Raw genomic sequence first — 18,673 nt, 5'->3', positions numbered from 1 at the left:
TTTGTTTTATATGTGAGGTAAAGGACAAATCCTGGTCAAAAATAACTCCAAGGTTCCTTGTAGTAGTACTGGAGGCCAGACTTATGCCATCTAGAGTAACGATATGGTTGGACATCATATTTCTGAGATTTTGGGTCCAAATACTATGACTTCAGTTTTGTCCTAGTTTAGAACTAAATAATTATGGGACATCCAGGCTTTTATGTCCTGTAGGCTTGAAGCTTGATTAACTGATTTTTTTCATCTGGTTCCATAGATAAATATAGCTGGGTATCATCAGCATAGCAGTGTAAATTTATGTAGTGTTTTCTAATAATGTTGCCTAAAGGAGACATATATAAAGTAAAAAGTATTGATCCTAACACAGAGCCTTGTGGAACTCCATAGCTAACCTTTGTGTGCATGGAGGATTCATCATTAACATGAACAAATTGAAATCTATCAGATAGATAAGATTTAAACCAACCTAGTGCAGTTCCTGTAATTCCAATTTCATGTTCCAGTCTCTGTAATAAAATGTTATGATCAATGGTATCGAATCAAGCAATAAGATCTAACAGAACAAGTATAGAGACAAGTCCATTATCTGAGGCCAAGAGAAGATCGTTGGTGACTTTTACCAGTGCTGTTTCTGTACTATGATGAAGTCTAAATCCTGAATTTCAAGGATTTTAGAAATAAAGGAAAGATTAGATATTGGTCTGTAATTGGCTACATCTGGGTCAAGACAGGGTTTTTTAAGTAGTAGTTTAATTACAGCTACCTTATAGGCCTGTGGTACATAGCCTGCTTCTAAAGATAGACTGATGATATCTAATACGAACATATCTATTAATGGTAAAGCTTCCTTGAGCAGCTTAGTTGGAATAGGGTCTAGCAGACAGGTTGTTAGTTTAGATGAGGTAATAATTGAAGTTAGCTCAGAGAGATCTATGGGTAAAAAGCAGTCTAACATGGATTGGGGCCTTATCGATGACTCTAGCACTGTTGTACATGAAGATCTATCTGTAATATTTGGGGGGAGGATCTGGTGAATTCTTTCTCTAATAGCTACAATTTTATTCATAAAGAAAGTCATGAAGTCATTGCTGCTCAGAGTTAAGGGAAAACTAGGCTCAACAGAACTATGGCTCTTAGTCAGCCTGGCTACAGTGCTGAACAGAAACCGGGGATTGTTCTTGTTTTCTTCTATTAATGATGAATAATATGCTGTTCGGGCATCACAGAGAGCTTTTTTGTACATTCTTTAACTGTCTTTCCAGGCTAAATGAGATTCTTCTAAATTTCTGGAACCTCACTTCCTTTCTAACTTTTGTGTTGCCTGTTTTAAGTTGCGTGTTTGTGAACTATACCATGGAGATCACATCTTCTGGTTTACTGCCTTCTTTTTCAGAGGGGCAACACTATCGACTCTTGAACGTAGTGAGGCTGCAAAATTCTCAACAAGTTAATCTACTTGTGCAGGAGTAACATTAAGGTGGCTACTTTCCATTGTATTAACATATGGTGAAGCAAATAATGAAGAAATAATTTCTTTAAATTTGTTGACAGCTTTTTCACTTAAGCATCTGCTATAGTGGAATTTTTCCCTAACTGCTCTATAGTCCGTTATTGAAAATTCAAATGTTATTAGAAAATGGTCAGACAGACGAGAGTTGTGAGGAAATATTGTTAAATTATCCGTTTCAAGGTCAAACGTGTGACTAAAACAGTGAGTGGGTTTATTTACATTTTGGGAAAAATCAATTGAATCTAATAATGAATTAAACGCAGTGCTCAGGCAGTTACTGTCAGCATCTACATGAATGTTAAAGTCACCCACTATAATGACTTTATCTGTACTAAGCACTAAATCAGATAGAAAATCAGAAAATTCAATCAAAAACTCTGAATAAGGGACTGGAGGACGGTACACGATAACAAATAATAGTGGTTTTTGAGTTTTCCAGTTTGGGTGTGAAAGGTTAAGAGTAAGGCTCTCAAATGAGTTATAACTATGTTTAGGTCTAGGATTTATTAGGAAGCTTGAGTGAAAAATAGCTTCTACTCCTCCACCTCGGCCTGAGCTTCTAGGAACATGATAATTAATATGACTTGGGGGGGTTGACTCATTTAAACTGACATATTCTTCCTGCTGCAACCAAGTTTCTGTAAGAGAAAATAAATCGAATTGATGATCGCTTATTAAGTCATTTACTAACAGAGATTTAGAAGAGAGAGATCTAATATTTAATAATCGACATTTAATAGTTTTGGGTTTTTGTTCTGTAAGAGGAGTAGTCATAACTTTTATTAGGTTATCATGATTAACTCCTCTTGTGGTCAGTTTTAGTTCATGTAATTTAGTTGTTCGGGGAACAAACACAGTCTCTATAGGTATGTGGGAGTTGTGGGGGGTTGACGGTTGTAAGGATACTGCAGAGAGGTGTGTAGGACTGGATCTCTGCATCCTAGGCTCAACTCTGGATTGTCATACTTTTGGTTGTTTAATAAAACCAGCCATATTTCTGGATAAGAAAGCTGCACCATCTAAAGTAGGATGGATGCCATCTCTCCTAATCAGCCTAGGTTTCCCCCAAAAGCTATTCCAATTGTCTATGTAGCCCACATCGTTTGCTGGACACCACTGAGACAGCCAGCAGTTGAATGACAACATGCGGCTGTACATGTCGTCGCTGGTCATATTTGGCAGGGGTCCAGAGAAAACTACTTCTTCTTTTCCTTTCGGCTGTTCCCTTTCAGGGATCGCCACAGCGAATCATGTGCCTCCATCTAAGCCTGTCCTCTGCTTTTCTTCAGTGCCACTGTCTCTAAGCCGAACAACATTGCTGGTCTCACCACCGTCTTGAACATCTTTCCTTTCATTCTCGCTGATACTCTTTTATCACACAACACACCTGACACTTTTCTCCACCCGTTCCAACCTGCCTGCACTCGTCTCTTCGCCTCTTTTCCACACTCACCGTTGCTCTGAACCGTTGACCCTAAGTACTTAAAGTCCTTCACCTTGTTCACCTCTGCTCCCTGTAACCTCACCATTCCACCTGGGTCCCTCTCATTGACACACATGTATTCTGTCTTACTGTGGCTAAGCTTCATTCCTCTGTTTTCCAGAGCAGACCTCCACCTCTCTAGATTTTCTTCCACCTGCTCCCTGCTCTCATTACAAATCACAATGTCATCAGCAAACATCATAGTCCATGGTGATTCCTGTCTAACCTCATCTGTCTGCCTGTCCATCACCAGAGCAAACAAGAAGGGGCTCAGAGCTGATCCTTGATGCAGACCCACCTCCACCTTGAACTCCTCTGTCACACCTACAGCACCTCACCACTGTCTTACAGCTCTCATACATGTCCTGTACCACTCTAACATACCATTTAGCTTTATTCCTCTGTAGTTGCCACAGCTCTGCACATCTCCCTTGTTCTCAAAACGTGTCACCAGTACACTACTCCAATAATAATCTTACTGTATTTACGTTTATCTTTAGCCAGGGGTTTCAAATATGATTCAACGTCGCCCACTCTGGCCCCAGGAAGACATTTGACAATAGAGCTGCCAATTGCCAGAGTTGGTTTCTCAGCGGGTTTGTCGCTGAGTGGGGAACACTGATTAAAAACGTGAACCCACTAGTGGAGAACCTCGGGCGTCTGTTTAGCATTAGATCTCTTACGAACCGTCACCCAGCCGCACTGGGTTCCCGGCCGCTCGGGGACTCCAGGGGGACAGCTAACAGGGGCTACGCTAGGTTGGCCCGCACCAGCTACCGGGGCCTGACTAAATGGATTATTTTCCATGGTGCGTAGTCGCGTCTCCAATTCCGTGAGCCTGCTGCAAAATCGTTACACTTGTTACATATACCATTATCACTAAAGGAGGCAGAGGAAAAACTAATCATGAGCCAGACCGAGCAAGTGAGAGGAGAGACAGAGAAGCCATTGCCAATAACTGCTATGCTAGCGAAGCTAAAGTCGGTAGTCTGGAATTAGTAAGCGTTAGCTAGTTATGTTTTACAAGAGCAAGTGCTTGTGTAACAACGAGCGTATGTCACGACTCAAGTATTAATTATTGTGTGCAGAGATCCCTGAAAATGAGTTGCAATTACAGTCCTTCGAAAGACATTCAAAAGCGTACAACAGGAAGTGACACAATACGCTTACCGCACTAGGAAGTCCGCCAGCCCGCAGTTGTTAGACGTGCCTCTGGCATACAGCTGTACCTAATTACTACACAAAAACAAACCGTGTACATTCAGACAGTATTTTTCAAAATCCCAGGTCCTCTGATTATTTTGTAATAACGCTGCTTTAGCCAAACATGTTAAATCTAAAACTTTATTAAAATTATTTAACACCTGAAGGGAGCACAATTTAAACACCAGAATAAGATTAACCAGCTTTTGTAATGTTTGTCATTTACACAAAAACAAAACTCCAGCAGAAAAACCGTGTGTCCTAAAATCACATCTTTTTTGTTCCATTTCCCTGCAGTATATGGTAAAACTACGACAATTGTATAATTATTGTGACCTGAAAATCTGGAAACTTGTGACCTGTCCGAATAGATTAAGCAATTAAACATTTCGCACAGCATAATACATATATGCATGTCATTATCTAAACTAATTTCCATCTAAACATAATTATATATCCTTTATGTGGAAAAAAACAAAACAAAAACACAGATCAGCAGATTGAGTGAGTTTATTGTTTCTGTACAAACATCAACAGCTGCAGAGAAAATGGCTCTTCACACTCGGGAAGGGTACAGCATCTGCAAACAGACAGGAAGTCATGTCATCTGTCACAATAAAACTCAACATCTGCAGAAAGAGGAAGTGGTAACTGTCACAGTAAAACATCTTCTGACATCAAGGCTATGAAGAAGCTATTTCAATAAAATAAAAAAATATTCTGTTTTGAAATGCAATGTTTTTACAAGCATCAATTATTTTTCACAGTTGAAATAGATAGTAGATACAGAGCAGACAGTAGAGAAACTGCATCAGAAACATCACAACTACAACTTCACATCTGCTAACCTCACCAAGTTTACTTTTCAATTTCAAATAAAATGCTAAGTATTGGTCAGTTTTTCTACTCAGTCACTTGCACTGTTGAGCATAAATTAAAAAAAAAAAAAAAAAAAGTGGTCAGTGGCTTTAAAAGCATTTTGCGTTAACAAGTTGGCTCTTTAAATTTGACAGCTCATGAACTTACTTAGTTAATTTTAGTTTATTTTTATTTTAGTTGAAGAAAAAAAAAAGGACGAGTAGATTCTACATTTCAACCACACTTCATTTATCATTTTGGAAAGCTTTTTAGCAGTTTCATTTGCTAATTGATTTTCTTTCTGTTAAATATTTTGCAAAACCAACAGCTTTTGTGTTAGTTTTTGATAATTGCTCTACTCACCACTCTGACTCTGTGTCCAATTGCTTTTGCTGGCAGGTTACTGCTGAACTTGGCGCGAACCATCCCACTGTTACCGTGAGCTCGGGTCACCTTCCCCCAGATCACTCTGGTCTTGTTTGGTTTTCCACCCGGTGTCACAGTGTTCCTGCAGACAGAATACACAAAGTTTCTTTCTCATTTCTAAGACAGAGATTAATTTTATTTATACTAAAGGACATACCAGTTAGGTGGAGTCAGACAGTCCATTTACTGGATATATATGCCTATATGTATACATGTTCAGAGCTTAGATCTGTTAAATGTCACCAGTACAAGCACCACCTCCAAGTAGCCCGAGATGTTTTACCCTGAGTTAAAATCAGTCTGAAGGTCGATTTACTGGAAGTCTTTTTTCATTAAGTACACACACACACACACACACACGTGTAATTTTTTTTTTACTTTAAACCAAAGTGTTCAGCAAGAACAATTTTCCTGATAAGAATAGTAACTCATGTACCCAACATTAGATACTTTAGGAATAACACCTTTTTTTTGTTCTTTCGGCTTATCCTGTAAGTTCAGGGTCGCCACAGCGGATCAATGTCCGCACCTTGATTTGGCACCGTTTTTACGCCGGATGCGTTTCCTGACGCAACCCTCCCCAATTTCTACCGGGATTGGACCGGTACTGCACAGCTGGGGATGGGAATGGGCTGTTAGGGGTTCAGTGTCCACTGACCCTATAGTCCATTCACTACTACCTTACCAACTGAGCTACAGCCGCCCCCTACTTTAGGGATAACACCAAAAAATTAAAAATACCTTTATACAGTTAGTGTCTAAGAACTTTAACCTCTGAAGCAGCTTTACAAAAAAAGGAAAAAAGCTGACAGTCCCTCAGAACACAGCTCTTACTTCTTGGCCTTGTAGACATAGGCGCAGCGTTTCCCCAAGTAAAAGTCAACCTCATCTCTGGTGTAACACCCCTCCAGCTTCAGGAGAGCTGTGTGTTCACGCTGGTTCCTCAGACCACGTTTGTAGCCGGTAAAGATAGCCTTACTCCACAGTCTGAGCAGAAACACATCACACAGTCTTTAAAGCCCAACAGCTTTGTCTGTCTGCAGCAGATTTACATAACATCAACATAGACCATAAACAAAGACACTTTAAATTTAAATTGTGACAACCTCAGTTAAAAATATTTGCTGTAGCCATCTGCTACAGCTGGCTCACCTTCCAGGCATCTTTTGTCTTCTCCAGGTGGAAACACCTGTAAAAAGAAGAAAAAGACTAAGTGCTTTTACTTTTTTGTTTAAACATCAGAAACCTGAATCCTGTGCGGTATCCACCCTTGATGCATGTCCGTCACCTGTGCAGGTGCATCATCACAAAGTTACCTGTAAGTCCAACACCTGCACGAGTAACAGTAAATTATAACAAACCAACACCACGTTTCAACAGCATCTTCTTCTACATACAATGTGCTAGTGAGAAACAGCAAGCGAACAATATGAGTAACCAAAACAAAATGTAATTACCTGTAAAATTCTGCCTGTAGCCAAGTCTTTTCCTCTTTACAACACAGTTAAATGACAACATATATTTTAGATTCAGATTAAATGAAACAACAAATTTGGGCCCTGGTGGACCCAAATACTGTAACTGAGGAGCATGTCAACACCTAACAAGTAGATACAGAAATGCGTTTCTTTGCCTAAATGAATTGTTTTGACCCACCATCACCAAGATTGTATAGACTCAGTCTAAAGCTTTTTTATTTTAAAGTATGCATATCAGCAACAATCACCAAGAAATATTTTGTATAATGCAAGGACCTTTTTCCACCTGGTGCCAATGTTAGAAAATGTAAAGTACTTAAATCATTCCCGTCTCACATTACAGCTTTATACATAAAGAACCACCAACAATGAAGTTAATATGAAATAATCCGCAGTTACGATACTGCTCTAATAACCAACATTAGCATCAGTACTGTTACATATCAGATTAATTATTGTATGCAACTGTCTCACAGCACAGTAATGGCTTAATGTTAGCACAACTTCTTGTCCATTTTACATCTCTTCTGTAAAGGTCTTCACGCTTGTTATTAGATGATAGTTGCATTCGTTTACCCTTTGGCACCCTTTGTACAGAAACCCACCAGCCCAAATCAATGAAAATTATACTTTCTTTATCTTAACGGACAGACACCCAGGTCTCACCCACTTTGGTAACGCTTCCACTTGTTCACCAGTGTGATGCTAATACGCAAAATGCTAATCCTACCGAAACACTAACCTGAGAAACCCCGTCAAATACAAACCTCAGGACCATGAAGTAACAGTGGATGCACAGCAGTACCGGGGTATAAATAGTGAATCTAATCCGGACTATAGCTACTCAGCATAGACTGCTAGCTACTGTGCTAAAAGCTAATGGTTCCATCCAATATGAATCTCCGCCATCACAAACTCTACACAAACACAAATTGACCGATGACTAGAGAGCAAACTACCCGTTACCTATTGATGGTCATCCGTTAAAAATAAACGCAAGATAAACGTTTTTATGGTCACTTTGACTTCAACATGTTGAACATCTTACCTTCACCGAGGAGAAAAAAGTAGGAAAGGAAAGCCGAAAGGGACGCTGGGAAAATAGTGTAAACAGAGGTGGCCGTGTAGCTGCCTGATCAAAATGGCGGTATACATTTTTAAAGATTATTTCCCCAGTCTTGTTTTCATAAATGAATCTGAACTTTGTCTAAAATCCCTCAGTTCAGTAAGTGGTGACAGAAAGCACAGAAGAATGTCAAAAGGTTTTAAAGTGCTAAACAAAATAAAAAAACATAGTAAGCATGTGTATTAAACAGTGAGATACCTTTAAAGATGGGTTTTATTAAAACAAATTACTTGCCTTCTGATAGTAATGAAATGAACTGGCCTATTTTAAAAAATAACACAGTAAACATAAAAAAGCACATTTATTTTGTTCACCGTTTGGAACTAACTGAAACATTACTCCATATTAGTTTCCATATTTTTGGAAATAAATAAAATTGTGTTACCCTGACCTGAGGAAATACTATATTTTGCTGCAGTCTCCTTTGTCTCGCCATAAAAACAGTTACCCTTATCCCACCCAAACACGAGATATGTTTGGAAAGACCAGGATGTCCTCTATTGAGCACATCTTGGTAGAGTAGCTAAAAGGAGTCAAACGATATAGGTCAAAATCCAATGTCCACTACAGAGGACATAAATGAATAGGGTGGTTTTGAGGTTACATAATAGATCAATAATTTGAATTTTTATCACTCAGATACAGCTTGGTGAAGATGCTCAAGGTAAATGGACTGATCATTGTACACATGAGCACAGATAATATATACCTTCTGGTATTGCTACTTTCACCTCCTCCACCTCTGGTTTGGGTCATAAACTGTTTCTTTGAAATCACCATTCAGCAAATTTAAAAAAATCTCAAATATCTTATACTTTGTTGGGGCGACTGTGGCATAGGAAGGTAGAGCGGCCATCCACCAGTCTCACAATTCATTGGTTGAATCCTCCGGTCACACGTCAAAGTGTCCTTGAGCAAGACACTAAATCCCAACTTACTTGCTCCTGTTAAGTGTTGGCCAGCTGCATATCAGCTTTTCCATTAGTGTGTGAATGTGAGTGCAAATAAGCAGAGTGAAGTTCTTTGAGTATTATTAGGTAGACAAGCGCTATATAAGTGCAGTACATTTACTGTCAATTAAAAAACAATCCAAAGTTATTTTTGTTTCATCAGAGGTCATTGTACCTTTTTCTCTAGTTATATTTTCTTCTTTCTTCACATATCAAACGTTCTCTTCTTGAACCACCCTGGGAAAGAAAGCACCAGTTATACATGAATATAAAAGAATTAGCTGGGATCCTGGATCTTCAGAACAATAAAAGCACCAACATTAAAGAGTCAAATTAAAATATTTATTTAATGCACTTAAACTTCACTCTTCATACAGCTGTGTTCAAATCTTTTATACAGTTTTCATCAAAAATAAAACTAAAGTGAAAAAAAGTAAAACTTATAAACTGTGAAGCAGTCTCTTTTTCCTCCAAGAAAGACGGTGGAATGACTTTTACAACCATGTGACCATTACCGCTGTCACATGACCTGTGTCCTCAGTCGCGACTCCTCCATTCTGTAACCCATTACCGCCACAGGAGAAACACACAAAGAATAAAAACATACAACTGTACAAACATCAGACAGTCCACCTCTGAACCGGTTCACCCGTCTGCTCAAAGCCAAAGATTGAACTGCATACATTTTAATCACAGCACCTTCTCTGGGAGTGGTGTGAAAATTCAGACTCACAGGCAGCTCCTTAAACCCCAATTACAAACAGAGCTGCACTGGATCTGATCTCAGGTGAGTCTCTGGTGGGACTATGCCTGGGAGTCTGAATTTAGGGGAATCTATTGAATCAAACAAGTTCTGATGCTGCATTCTGGTGAAACAGCAAGTGTCAACAGCCGAGACAGAATATCATCATGTCCTACATAACCTGAACGCAGCAAGAGCGCACAGAGGAACATGCAAAAATAAACACAATTTAAACCGTTATTCTGTTTTCCTGTCCTGTTAGTGGAGTTAACCTGCTGCTCAGACTGTTTAAATAAAGAAAATAACAACAGGTTATTGCTTTTATTAGATTATGTTTGTAGACATTATTGCTTTCAGATTGCATAGCATAATTTTCTACAAACATGAAAGACTGACCGCTGAAGTCATCACTTGTGTTGGCACTGGGCTGCAACTTGGGCCAAATTAGCTAATATTAGTTCATTTGTGTTGTGTACCACCACAGGTACCGATAACAATCACTCAATTACTAATATATTGAAATAACTTAAAAACATGACAATCCTGAATGAAGTTCAACAGAGGTCCTGTTATTTTCTTCTGTGAATGCAGTGGCCATTATCCACATAATAACAGAGACAAATGGACAAAAATAAAAAGCACAACTGTACATAAATGTCAAGGTCCCAAACCAAGCATCATTATTGTTTTTAAGTTAAAGCTGCATTAATTGATTTCTGTCTGTGACTACACTGCTGCAACAGGACTAAACCACAGCTGTGTCTGAATCCTCTTCCTGTACATTTGTGTTTGAAGGCAACATGCAGAGGAAAGATTAAAAATGATGAACAGTACAAATAATAAACAGGGAGCAGGTTCAGACACAGCCAAAAACCCAGGGTAAAAAACTCCTTAAAAAAAAAAAAGAAGGCATGTACAAATATTATAGTATTTTGTTTCTGATGACATCATATCAGGCAGGTGTGGCTAGGGGTGACAGGTGCTGTTGCACCTTGTCAGTCTTGATGATCGTCCATGTGTGTCCATGATACTTTGTCACCATTGGCAACACCCATGTTTAAACGTCACATATACTGTATATGTATGTACATATTTACAGAATATACTTGTGATGAAGATAAAAACTGTTACAGTCCACACAGTGATTTAGTGTCAGAACAGGTGGATTCAGGCAAAAATATTTCCCAGCATGCAACATAAGAAGTAGGTGAGCAAGCACCACCTGATCGATCTTCTCCAATCAGGACCTTCAGTCTCTGTCTGTACCTGACCACAGTTTAGGGCAAATAATGAAAAAAGTTGGCGTTAAAAGTAACTGTTAACACAATCATCTTTATATGGAAGATCAGGGCCTGGACTCATGAAATATGTTAATCTAAAAAAAGTTTTTTTTTTTACTTTACTACTACCAGATGTTAAACCCCATTCTCTTTTTTCACATTTATCAGGTTTGCAAACAAGAATAAGCAGCAGCTAAATTTCTTTCTCGCTTTTCCTTTACTATTGTCCAGTCTTATTTTCCCACCGTTCACTATAAATATATTAGGCTGTTTTTCAATATTTACAGATTTGACAGATATTAAGAATGGATATGTTTTGTTGAATCACAGAGAAAGCTTTAAAACAGGGCTGAGTAGGAGGAGCTGCTGTTGCAGTGTCAGGCACCAAGGTTATAATAGTTTCACATTTTTAAATTAAAATTTTCATATTTTGATATTTTTGGATGCATTCCGACTTTCCATTTCGTTTGTAAGTTTATCTTTCATCAGTTTTTAATGCATAAACTGACTTCTATTTTGTTTTTAACATCTGTAGAAGTTTTAGGTTAAAAGTTTAGTATGGTAAATTATTTTTTCCCAAATAAAAATTGTTTTTGTAGCCTATTTAAAACCATTTAAAACATATTCACTGAAGAACATGTGTGGATGCATGTCTAACTATTATTTTGCAAATTATCTTCAAAATTATTCATTTGTTTAGTATATGTCAACAAGTGGTAAGTTTGTCCAAAACATAAAAAATATTTACTATAAAGCATGAAAAAAAAAAAACTGCAGAAGCTGGCATTTGCAAATGTGAATCAAGTCATGAAGTATAAAAAATAAAATAAATTTCTATTTATCAAATAACAGTTGCAGCTCTAATGTAAAGAAACGTTTTCAATTTGGTAATATTTTCTGCATCCTTCTGTTTAGACAGTTTTGTTTTTACTTTTGAATTATGACCACCTATGGATAATTTACCCTAATAAAGTTTATTCTTAACATTTATGGATGGAGGTCCTGATCACATGTGGAGAATCAATCAGGAGGTGAAACAGGTGCAAACATCTGCTGAACCAGAAACTACAAACAATCATTACGAGCACAGGAAGGTAAAACAGTCAAATATTAACAACAGGGTGAAAACTAACAACTAAAAATCAACAAGGTCAGAGGTCAGGACTGATAAATGCAAATCCTGCTTCTTTAAAAATTGAATTATAAACCTGCTGAAGTTTGGATCTGACAGAGACTAAAACCAGAGCTGTTTATGTAAGTTAATGTTAGCTTGAAGTTAAGTTAGCTTCACATCCAATGTTTAAGTGGTGTTACCTGATGTATAGCATTACTCCAAGCTGTTTTAGATTAAAGCTCTTAGTTCTGGAAATGAAAATATCAAAAAAAGAGAACCACTCCCTGACCACTGCCACATACAATGACACAAGCTTGGTCATGTTATTGGATAAAGGCAAACAGTCCAGCGCTGGAGCTACAACTACATTATATTTTTAATTTGCAAATTATTTTATATAACCAGCCTCCCACTATGTCCTCCTCATGTTCACTGTTACATCTATTACAGGAATCAGGTGCTAGCAAACTGTGTCACTGGAGCCTTTCACCGCTACATATAAAGTTTGTTTTAACATTAATTGAACATTAGAAAACAAGTAACTTAAACACCAGCTCCAGTATTTGCTTACAGTATGTAACCCTAAATGTAGGTAAACTTAAGTCACAAACTAACTTTAAAATGTTAGCAGATATTGGCATTATGTTAGCCTTCATCGGTAGTTAACGGTGTTGGTAAACCCTCTTCAATGTAAACTAATGTTAGCCGTCAGGTACATTAGCTTCATACCTAATAAATTAATGTTTTAGTGTATACAGCTAGCTGTATTAGCAGCATTAGCAGTAAGCATTTTAAAACTACTACTACTATTAGTCTTTTCTTCTTCACCGTTAACAATTACCAGTAATCGCCAAGCCTCTATCAGCGTCAACTAACAGTAGCAGTAAGCTATGACTGTAGCTACCTATTGATAATAGCTAATACAGCTAAAGTTGCTAACTACATGCTGACTACAACTAGCTGCGTTAGCATCAGTTACAATCCAACTAAATAAGTGTTGACTATTATTAGCAGCAAAGTACATTAGTGTCATTTGTATACTAACAGCTGTCTATGTTAGTTATGGGTAACATTTAGCTTCAGTAGTAAACTGAGTAGGACAGAGTTTTAAGTTAAATAAAATCCAAGGTCTGCAATATCAGATTTAAAAAATATCAATATCAAAAACTGAAAGTCCCAATGTTTCTGACTATTCAATTTAAAAGAAGAATCATGACTAGAGGGATGGTGAAGTTTCAAACTGTTTCTTAATAACAAAACTATCGTGATCCATCATGTTAACATTCACATTCAGTAGTAACTTATAAATGACAACATGTACAGCTGTGAACATTTTACTGAGGATATACACTATATTGACAAAAGAATTCGCTCACCCATCTAAATAAATGAATTCAGGTGCACAAAGCAAGGTCCATAAAGACATGGATGAGTGAGTTTGGTGTGGAAGAACTTGACTGGCCTTCACAGAGTCCTGACCTCAACCCGATAGAAACCTTTGGGATGAATTAGTGCGAAGACTGCGAGCCAGGCCTTCTCATCCAACATCAGTGTCTGACCTTACAAATGCACTTGTGGAAGAATAGTCAAAAATTCACTCCTAAAGCTCGTGGAAAGCCGTCCCAGAAGAGTTGAAGCTGTTATAGCTGCAAAGGGTGGCCAGACGTCATATAAACCCTATGGATTAAGAATGGGATGTCACTAAAGTTCATATGGGTCTAAAGGCAGGTGAGCGAATACTTTTGGCAATACAGTGTATGTCATTGATCCACTAGAGGACAATCTACCCTCCTTTGGGAATCTAAATGTAATTAAAAGCTTGTTTTAGCCTGTCGTTTGGGTTTATAGATGCGCTAATCCCTTATTTATACGTTTGTATCAAAAAGGTACCCTGGGTAAAGGGCTTCGGACCGCAGGTGCGGGTGGGCATTGGGATGGGCTGTTGGGGGTTCAGTGTCTCGCCCGGGGACATTTTAACATGTGGTCGGAAAGAGCTACTGCTACTAATTGAGCCACTGCCGCTACACTTAGCAATAAAGCCAGTTAAAGTTAAAAAATAAGTGGAGCTATTTATTTGAGAATATCTAAAAAATTTTGAAGGAAATACAGGTTCCTGCTGCCTGAAAGTTTTACACCACCCGAACAGGGTGTGATTATGGACCCTGTAGAGGTTCTGATAATGTGTTAGTTTTTTCTGCTGCAGGAGACCTTTTCTACATATGGAAAAACTGAATTTACAAGGTGGTTTTTCAAGCCAATTTGTTGTGCGGGGTTTAAAAACAAGTTAATAATTGAGGTTATGTATTGGCATGAGGAACATGTTTGTACTGTCTATGGACCTCTAATGTATGAGAAGAGCAGACACTGCACAGACACAAACCTTTGGGCTGCATGCAGACGGCAGTGGAGAGTCTGCTCTGACCCTGTGAAAACATTTAGGTCGCAGGCACGACAGCAGACACGTTGTTAACCAGTTTTGTCTACCTGCTCCAGAAGTGCTCATTGTGGTAGACCTTAGAATATCTGTTTCTCCTACGACATCTTATCACACAGACACATCCTCACGGGAAACCAAATCTGTGAGCGTAACCATTAACATGTTTAACAGAAGAGATATTATGCTTCTACTGCTGAAATCACAGCAGCTGGGGAAGCAATGTTCTAGCGCTTTAGTGAAAAAAGCCAAACCTCAAAGGGTTAAATTAACAGGAATATGCCAGGATCTCTGTGTGAACAGGACTTGTGTTTATTGAGCATGAATTTAAATGTTCTCACTGTTCACCTTTCTACAGCTGCCCTCCTTTATTACCTTTTTGACAGTGGACAGCATCTAACCATGAGCCCTTTCATGGAAGTTTTATATTTTTAAAGGTTGGCAATTCAGGGGAGAATTAAAGATAGTGTAATTTATTTTCAGCTCTGCTCATGTCACCATCAGATAAGAACTGCAGGGTTTCTCTCCTGCTCCACCTGAACGAGTTCAATGCAAACTGACACTGACTGAGCATGTGGTGTGGGTGGTGTTAGCACCATCTACATGGTGAAGGAGACTCCAGATGTGGCTGATGTTGGTGTTGTCGTGGTGCTGGGGTGACGGGGCGGGGCCAGGTCAAGCAGAGCACTGACAGTCCGGGCCACCTGGGGGAGCCCTCGTTCTTCCAGGATGTGAAGAGGAAGACACAACTGATTCTACAGACACCACAGAAGAAGACGGGCAGGTGGGGGTAAAAGGATGGTAAATTAAATTAATGAATAAAATAACAGTAACCATGGCAACAGAAAAAGGGATAATGAAGGGCACCAACTTAGAAACATTAAGAACTGACTGAGGAAAGAAATGAAAGAAAAAGGCAGGAATGAGAGGAAAAGTTCAGCCAGGACAAAACAGAGAACAATAATACTAGCCTTCATCGGCAGGCCTAAGGTGAACGAACAAAACAAACAACTTTTCTTAAGCCCAGTGGCCACATTTCCACAGGTTAATTTCCACTTAGTTTATAGACTGTAATATGCTGTGGAAAGACATAAACAGCCAGTCACTGGACCACGATTTGAATTTATTTTTGTCATAGTATGTTAACATTAACTTGTTAAATATCTTAAAATACAGACTCCCAAAAAAATAAAAAAATAAAATAAAATAAAAAAATAAAAATAAAATAAAAATGACGCTGTTTGGTGTTTTCTGCTTTTCTGCATCAACTGGTCATGAAATGTGATCTGATCTTCACCAAAGTCACAAACATCAACAAACAATATTTCTAAGTTGATAAACCACAAACAGTCATGATCTTTATTGAACAAAATCATTTTAAAAAGTGATGGTGGAAAAAGTGATGTCAAACTTAGAGTCCAGTTAATAAAACTTTGATTTAGAACCACCGTGATTTATGAAACCACTCAAACTGTGTCTTGTCCACAACTGGACAAACTTTCTAGAAATGGAAATTATTTGGTGCTTTGGCCACTCTCTCAATAGTAGTGGCTGCCCAGCCAAGGATCAATAAAGATTGATCAATGAGGAAAAAATAAAGAACCCCAGACTCACAGCTAGACTTGAAGACTTCATTGGAGCTGGTTAACTTCTCTGTTCATGTGTCAACCAAATACAAAACATCAAACAGAGATGATCTCCATGACAGGACACCATGGAGGAGGACATTACTCTCCAAAGACAAAACTGCAGCACACCTGAAGTTTCCCAAAGCCCACTCAGACCCTCAGAGGACAGAGAAAAAAGTTAGAATAGTTTGGGAAGAACTCACAGTACTACATATGGTGTAAAAACAGAACAATGTACTGACATGAAAACATTATCCCGACAGTGAAGTACAGTGGATGGAGCATCATGTCTTTGCACTTTTCTGCCTCTGGACCCGGACCATTTTTCACCTCATCAAATTTCCACCTGAACACTGTCCACAGCTACAACAAGTGTTTGTTTGAGGTTACTGCTGCCAAAGGTTCAACCAGTTATTAAAACACTGTTACCATCACTTTTGCCACCGTCACTGTTTAATGGGTGTGTTGAATAAAGACATGAAAGATCATGACTCTGTTTTATCAGCTATTATCAAATATTGTCTTTGTCTAGGATTGGGAAAACCACATCACATTTCCTGATCACTTGATGCAGGAAACCAGGAAACAAGAAAGAGTTCCGTTACTTCTTGTAACTGTAAACATATTGCAAAGTTATTTGAGGAAAATCAGTTTTAGGAAAGCAGCTATTAATTTTATTCTCTTAGTCGTTTTTACAGCCTATGGTTTATATTGCTCGTAGGTGTGAATGTGTGTGTGAATGGTTGCCTTTCTGTGTATGTCTCCTGTATGTGTCACTAATGACAATTCAACACAATTCAACATGTCATTTAAGCTCAAGTGTTATACAGACACAGAGGCAGTTCTTGATTTAATTTTATTAATGATAAGGAGTTCAAAGATGAACAGATTTTCCAGTATCAGAGCGGAGCAGAGCTTTTCCTCAATTTCTAAACCCATGTGGTTTCCTATGTCAACAGCAATGAAAGTAGTACTTTACCCAATAAACTAATACAGGGCTGATTAACAGTTTATTGCAGTTTTACTGGTTTGTTAAGACACCACCACAGTCCATTTCCACTGCATGAACTTAACAACCAGTAAATTTTGAGAAGTCTTTGGTACAAGGTTCCAGCGGGGATGGATGTTGTGTCAAAGTCTGTTTTTTTATAACTGCCTTCACACTCAAACTCCACCGCTATTAGCAGAAAACACAAGCAGCAACAGCCCCAAAAGAATATCTTCACTAACGCTGTGGCCCACATGAAACTATATTATTTAAACACAAATACTATTCACTGTCCATCACACAGTCAACAATGAGCTTTCTATTATCAACATAATTTTGAAGTTTTGAAATTCAACGAGTCAATAGGACCTTACATAAACCTAAAGCTCAACCAGTTGTATTTTGCTACATTTTGTCTTCTCATACCCAAACCTGGAGAAAAAAACAACTCACAAAGGAGAAAACACAAGCATTTTCTCTGTATCATCTTGTTTCACCATAACCTGCGGTCACTGACTGCGTTGCATCTCAGAAAGAAATTTTTAGTCTCTAAACTCTAACTCCAGTTCACTTTGAATGATAAATTCTCCAACACACTGATGAAAGCTGGATGTGTTAGGTTCTCAAGCAACTGTTAATTTTTTTTGGGTGTTCTCTTCTAGAGAGATGCAGCAGTGAAATGCTTTCACTTCTATTTTTAGTAATGGTGCTGAAGCCTCCGAAGCAGTTTCCAAATTAAAGGTCTTTACGCATTTTCTGAAATATTCTGAAGTGAATAAAACACCCCACAAATATTCATCTTGAATGCAATGCTAAGTATATTCTTTGAAAATAAATAAATAGCAGTACAGAAATGGATTGCACATTAAGTGATAATGACTAATTCTAATAAAATAAGAACTGTTACATCCTAACCAAAGAAATCCACTGACTGGAGTTGCAGCTGTTCCAGGCAGTTTTGGACCTATTTCAGGAAGTCTGTGGGACACTTTCAGGAGTTCTTGGTGCTGCTGACACAGCATTTAAAGAAGCAGAAGAAGCTGCAGCCTTTCTGTGTTGAGTTTGTATGTTCTCACCCGTGCTTGCGTCGGTTTCCTCCCACAGTCCAAAGACATGCATGTTAGGTTAGGCATGATGGCTCTAAAACGTATTTCACACTAATGAAAGCTGGGATAGGCTCCAGCCTCTTGTGACCCTCTGAACAGGATAAGAGCTGAAAGATTATGTGTAAAGACCTTTATTTTCAGGAACTTGTCACCAAACCAAGTGGAGAACATTGATACTTCTCAGGTTATTATTTGCTTCCATTGTTGTTTCTGCAGTGGAACTATGGGCTATGAGAGCTCGTGACATGGCAGCACTGAAAGGGTCCTATGATTTGATTTGTTCTACCCCTAATAAAAAGGGACAACTGCTCCAAGTTAAAATTACTCACTAGCTTTGTTGTTTTAAC

The 18,673-nt window shown here is 38.3% G+C and overlaps 2 protein-coding genes across 15 annotated transcripts in view; both read right to left on the bottom strand.

Annotated features, from left to right (window-relative positions):
• Window positions 1-4,690: 4,690 nt before the first annotated feature.
• rpl35a (ribosomal protein L35a) lies at window positions 4,691-8,097 on the bottom strand. Of its 2 annotated transcripts, none has more exons than XM_067506274.1 (5): window positions 8,007-8,097; window positions 6,633-6,669; window positions 6,315-6,467; window positions 5,418-5,562; window positions 4,691-4,776 (listed from the first exon to the last, which is right to left on the bottom strand). In XM_067506274.1, exons 2-5 carry the CDS (start codon window positions 6,641-6,643, stop codon window positions 4,753-4,755), a joined length of 333 nt encoding a protein of 110 aa, XP_067362375.1. In that variant the 5' UTR covers window positions 6,644-6,669; window positions 8,007-8,097; the 3' UTR covers window positions 4,691-4,752. The 2 variants fall into 2 exon arrangements, with proteins under 2 accessions (XP_067362375.1, XP_067362374.1); XM_067506273.1 differs by lacking the exon at window positions 8,007-8,097 and adding an exon at window positions 6,938-7,013.
• Window positions 8,098-9,362: 1,265 nt separating this feature from the next.
• Window positions 9,363-18,673, bottom strand: part of lrch3 (leucine-rich repeats and calponin homology (CH) domain containing 3) — a 37,070-nt gene continuing 27,759 nt past the window's right edge. For all 13 annotated transcript variants that reach the window (XM_067506198.1, XM_067506199.1, XM_067506197.1 and 10 more), the window contains one exon: window positions 9,363-15,359. In XM_067506198.1, the coding sequence (XP_067362299.1) occupies window positions 15,204-15,359 (156 nt within the window). In that variant the 3' untranslated portion in view covers window positions 9,363-15,203. The remainder of the gene's footprint in view (window positions 15,360-18,673) is intronic.

This window comes from Channa argus, chromosome 6 (genome assembly GCF_033026475.1).
Source record: "Channa argus isolate prfri chromosome 6, Channa argus male v1.0, whole genome shotgun sequence".
Taxonomy (NCBI): domain Eukaryota; kingdom Metazoa; phylum Chordata; class Actinopteri; order Anabantiformes; family Channidae; genus Channa; species Channa argus.
Note: the sequence above shows the minus strand (reverse complement) of the source record. Positions and strands in the feature narration are given on the sequence as shown.

What these genes read in the sequence shown, in the direction of transcription:
- rpl35a (XM_067506273.1), bottom strand. Translation starts at nt 6,998, where the DNA reads ATGTTGTCATTTAACTGTGTTGTAAAGAGGAAAAGACTTGGCTACAGG. An exon ending in AGACAAAAGATGCCTGGAAG is followed by an intron (nt 6,468 to 6,632) that starts GTGAGCCAGCTG and finishes GTTTCTGCTCAG; the next exon opens with ACTGTGGAGTAAGGCTATCT. An exon ending in TTGGACACAGAGTCAGAGTG is followed by an intron (nt 4,777 to 5,417) that starts GTGAGTAGAGCA and finishes GTCTGTTTGCAG; the next exon opens with ATGCTGTACCCTTCCCGAGT.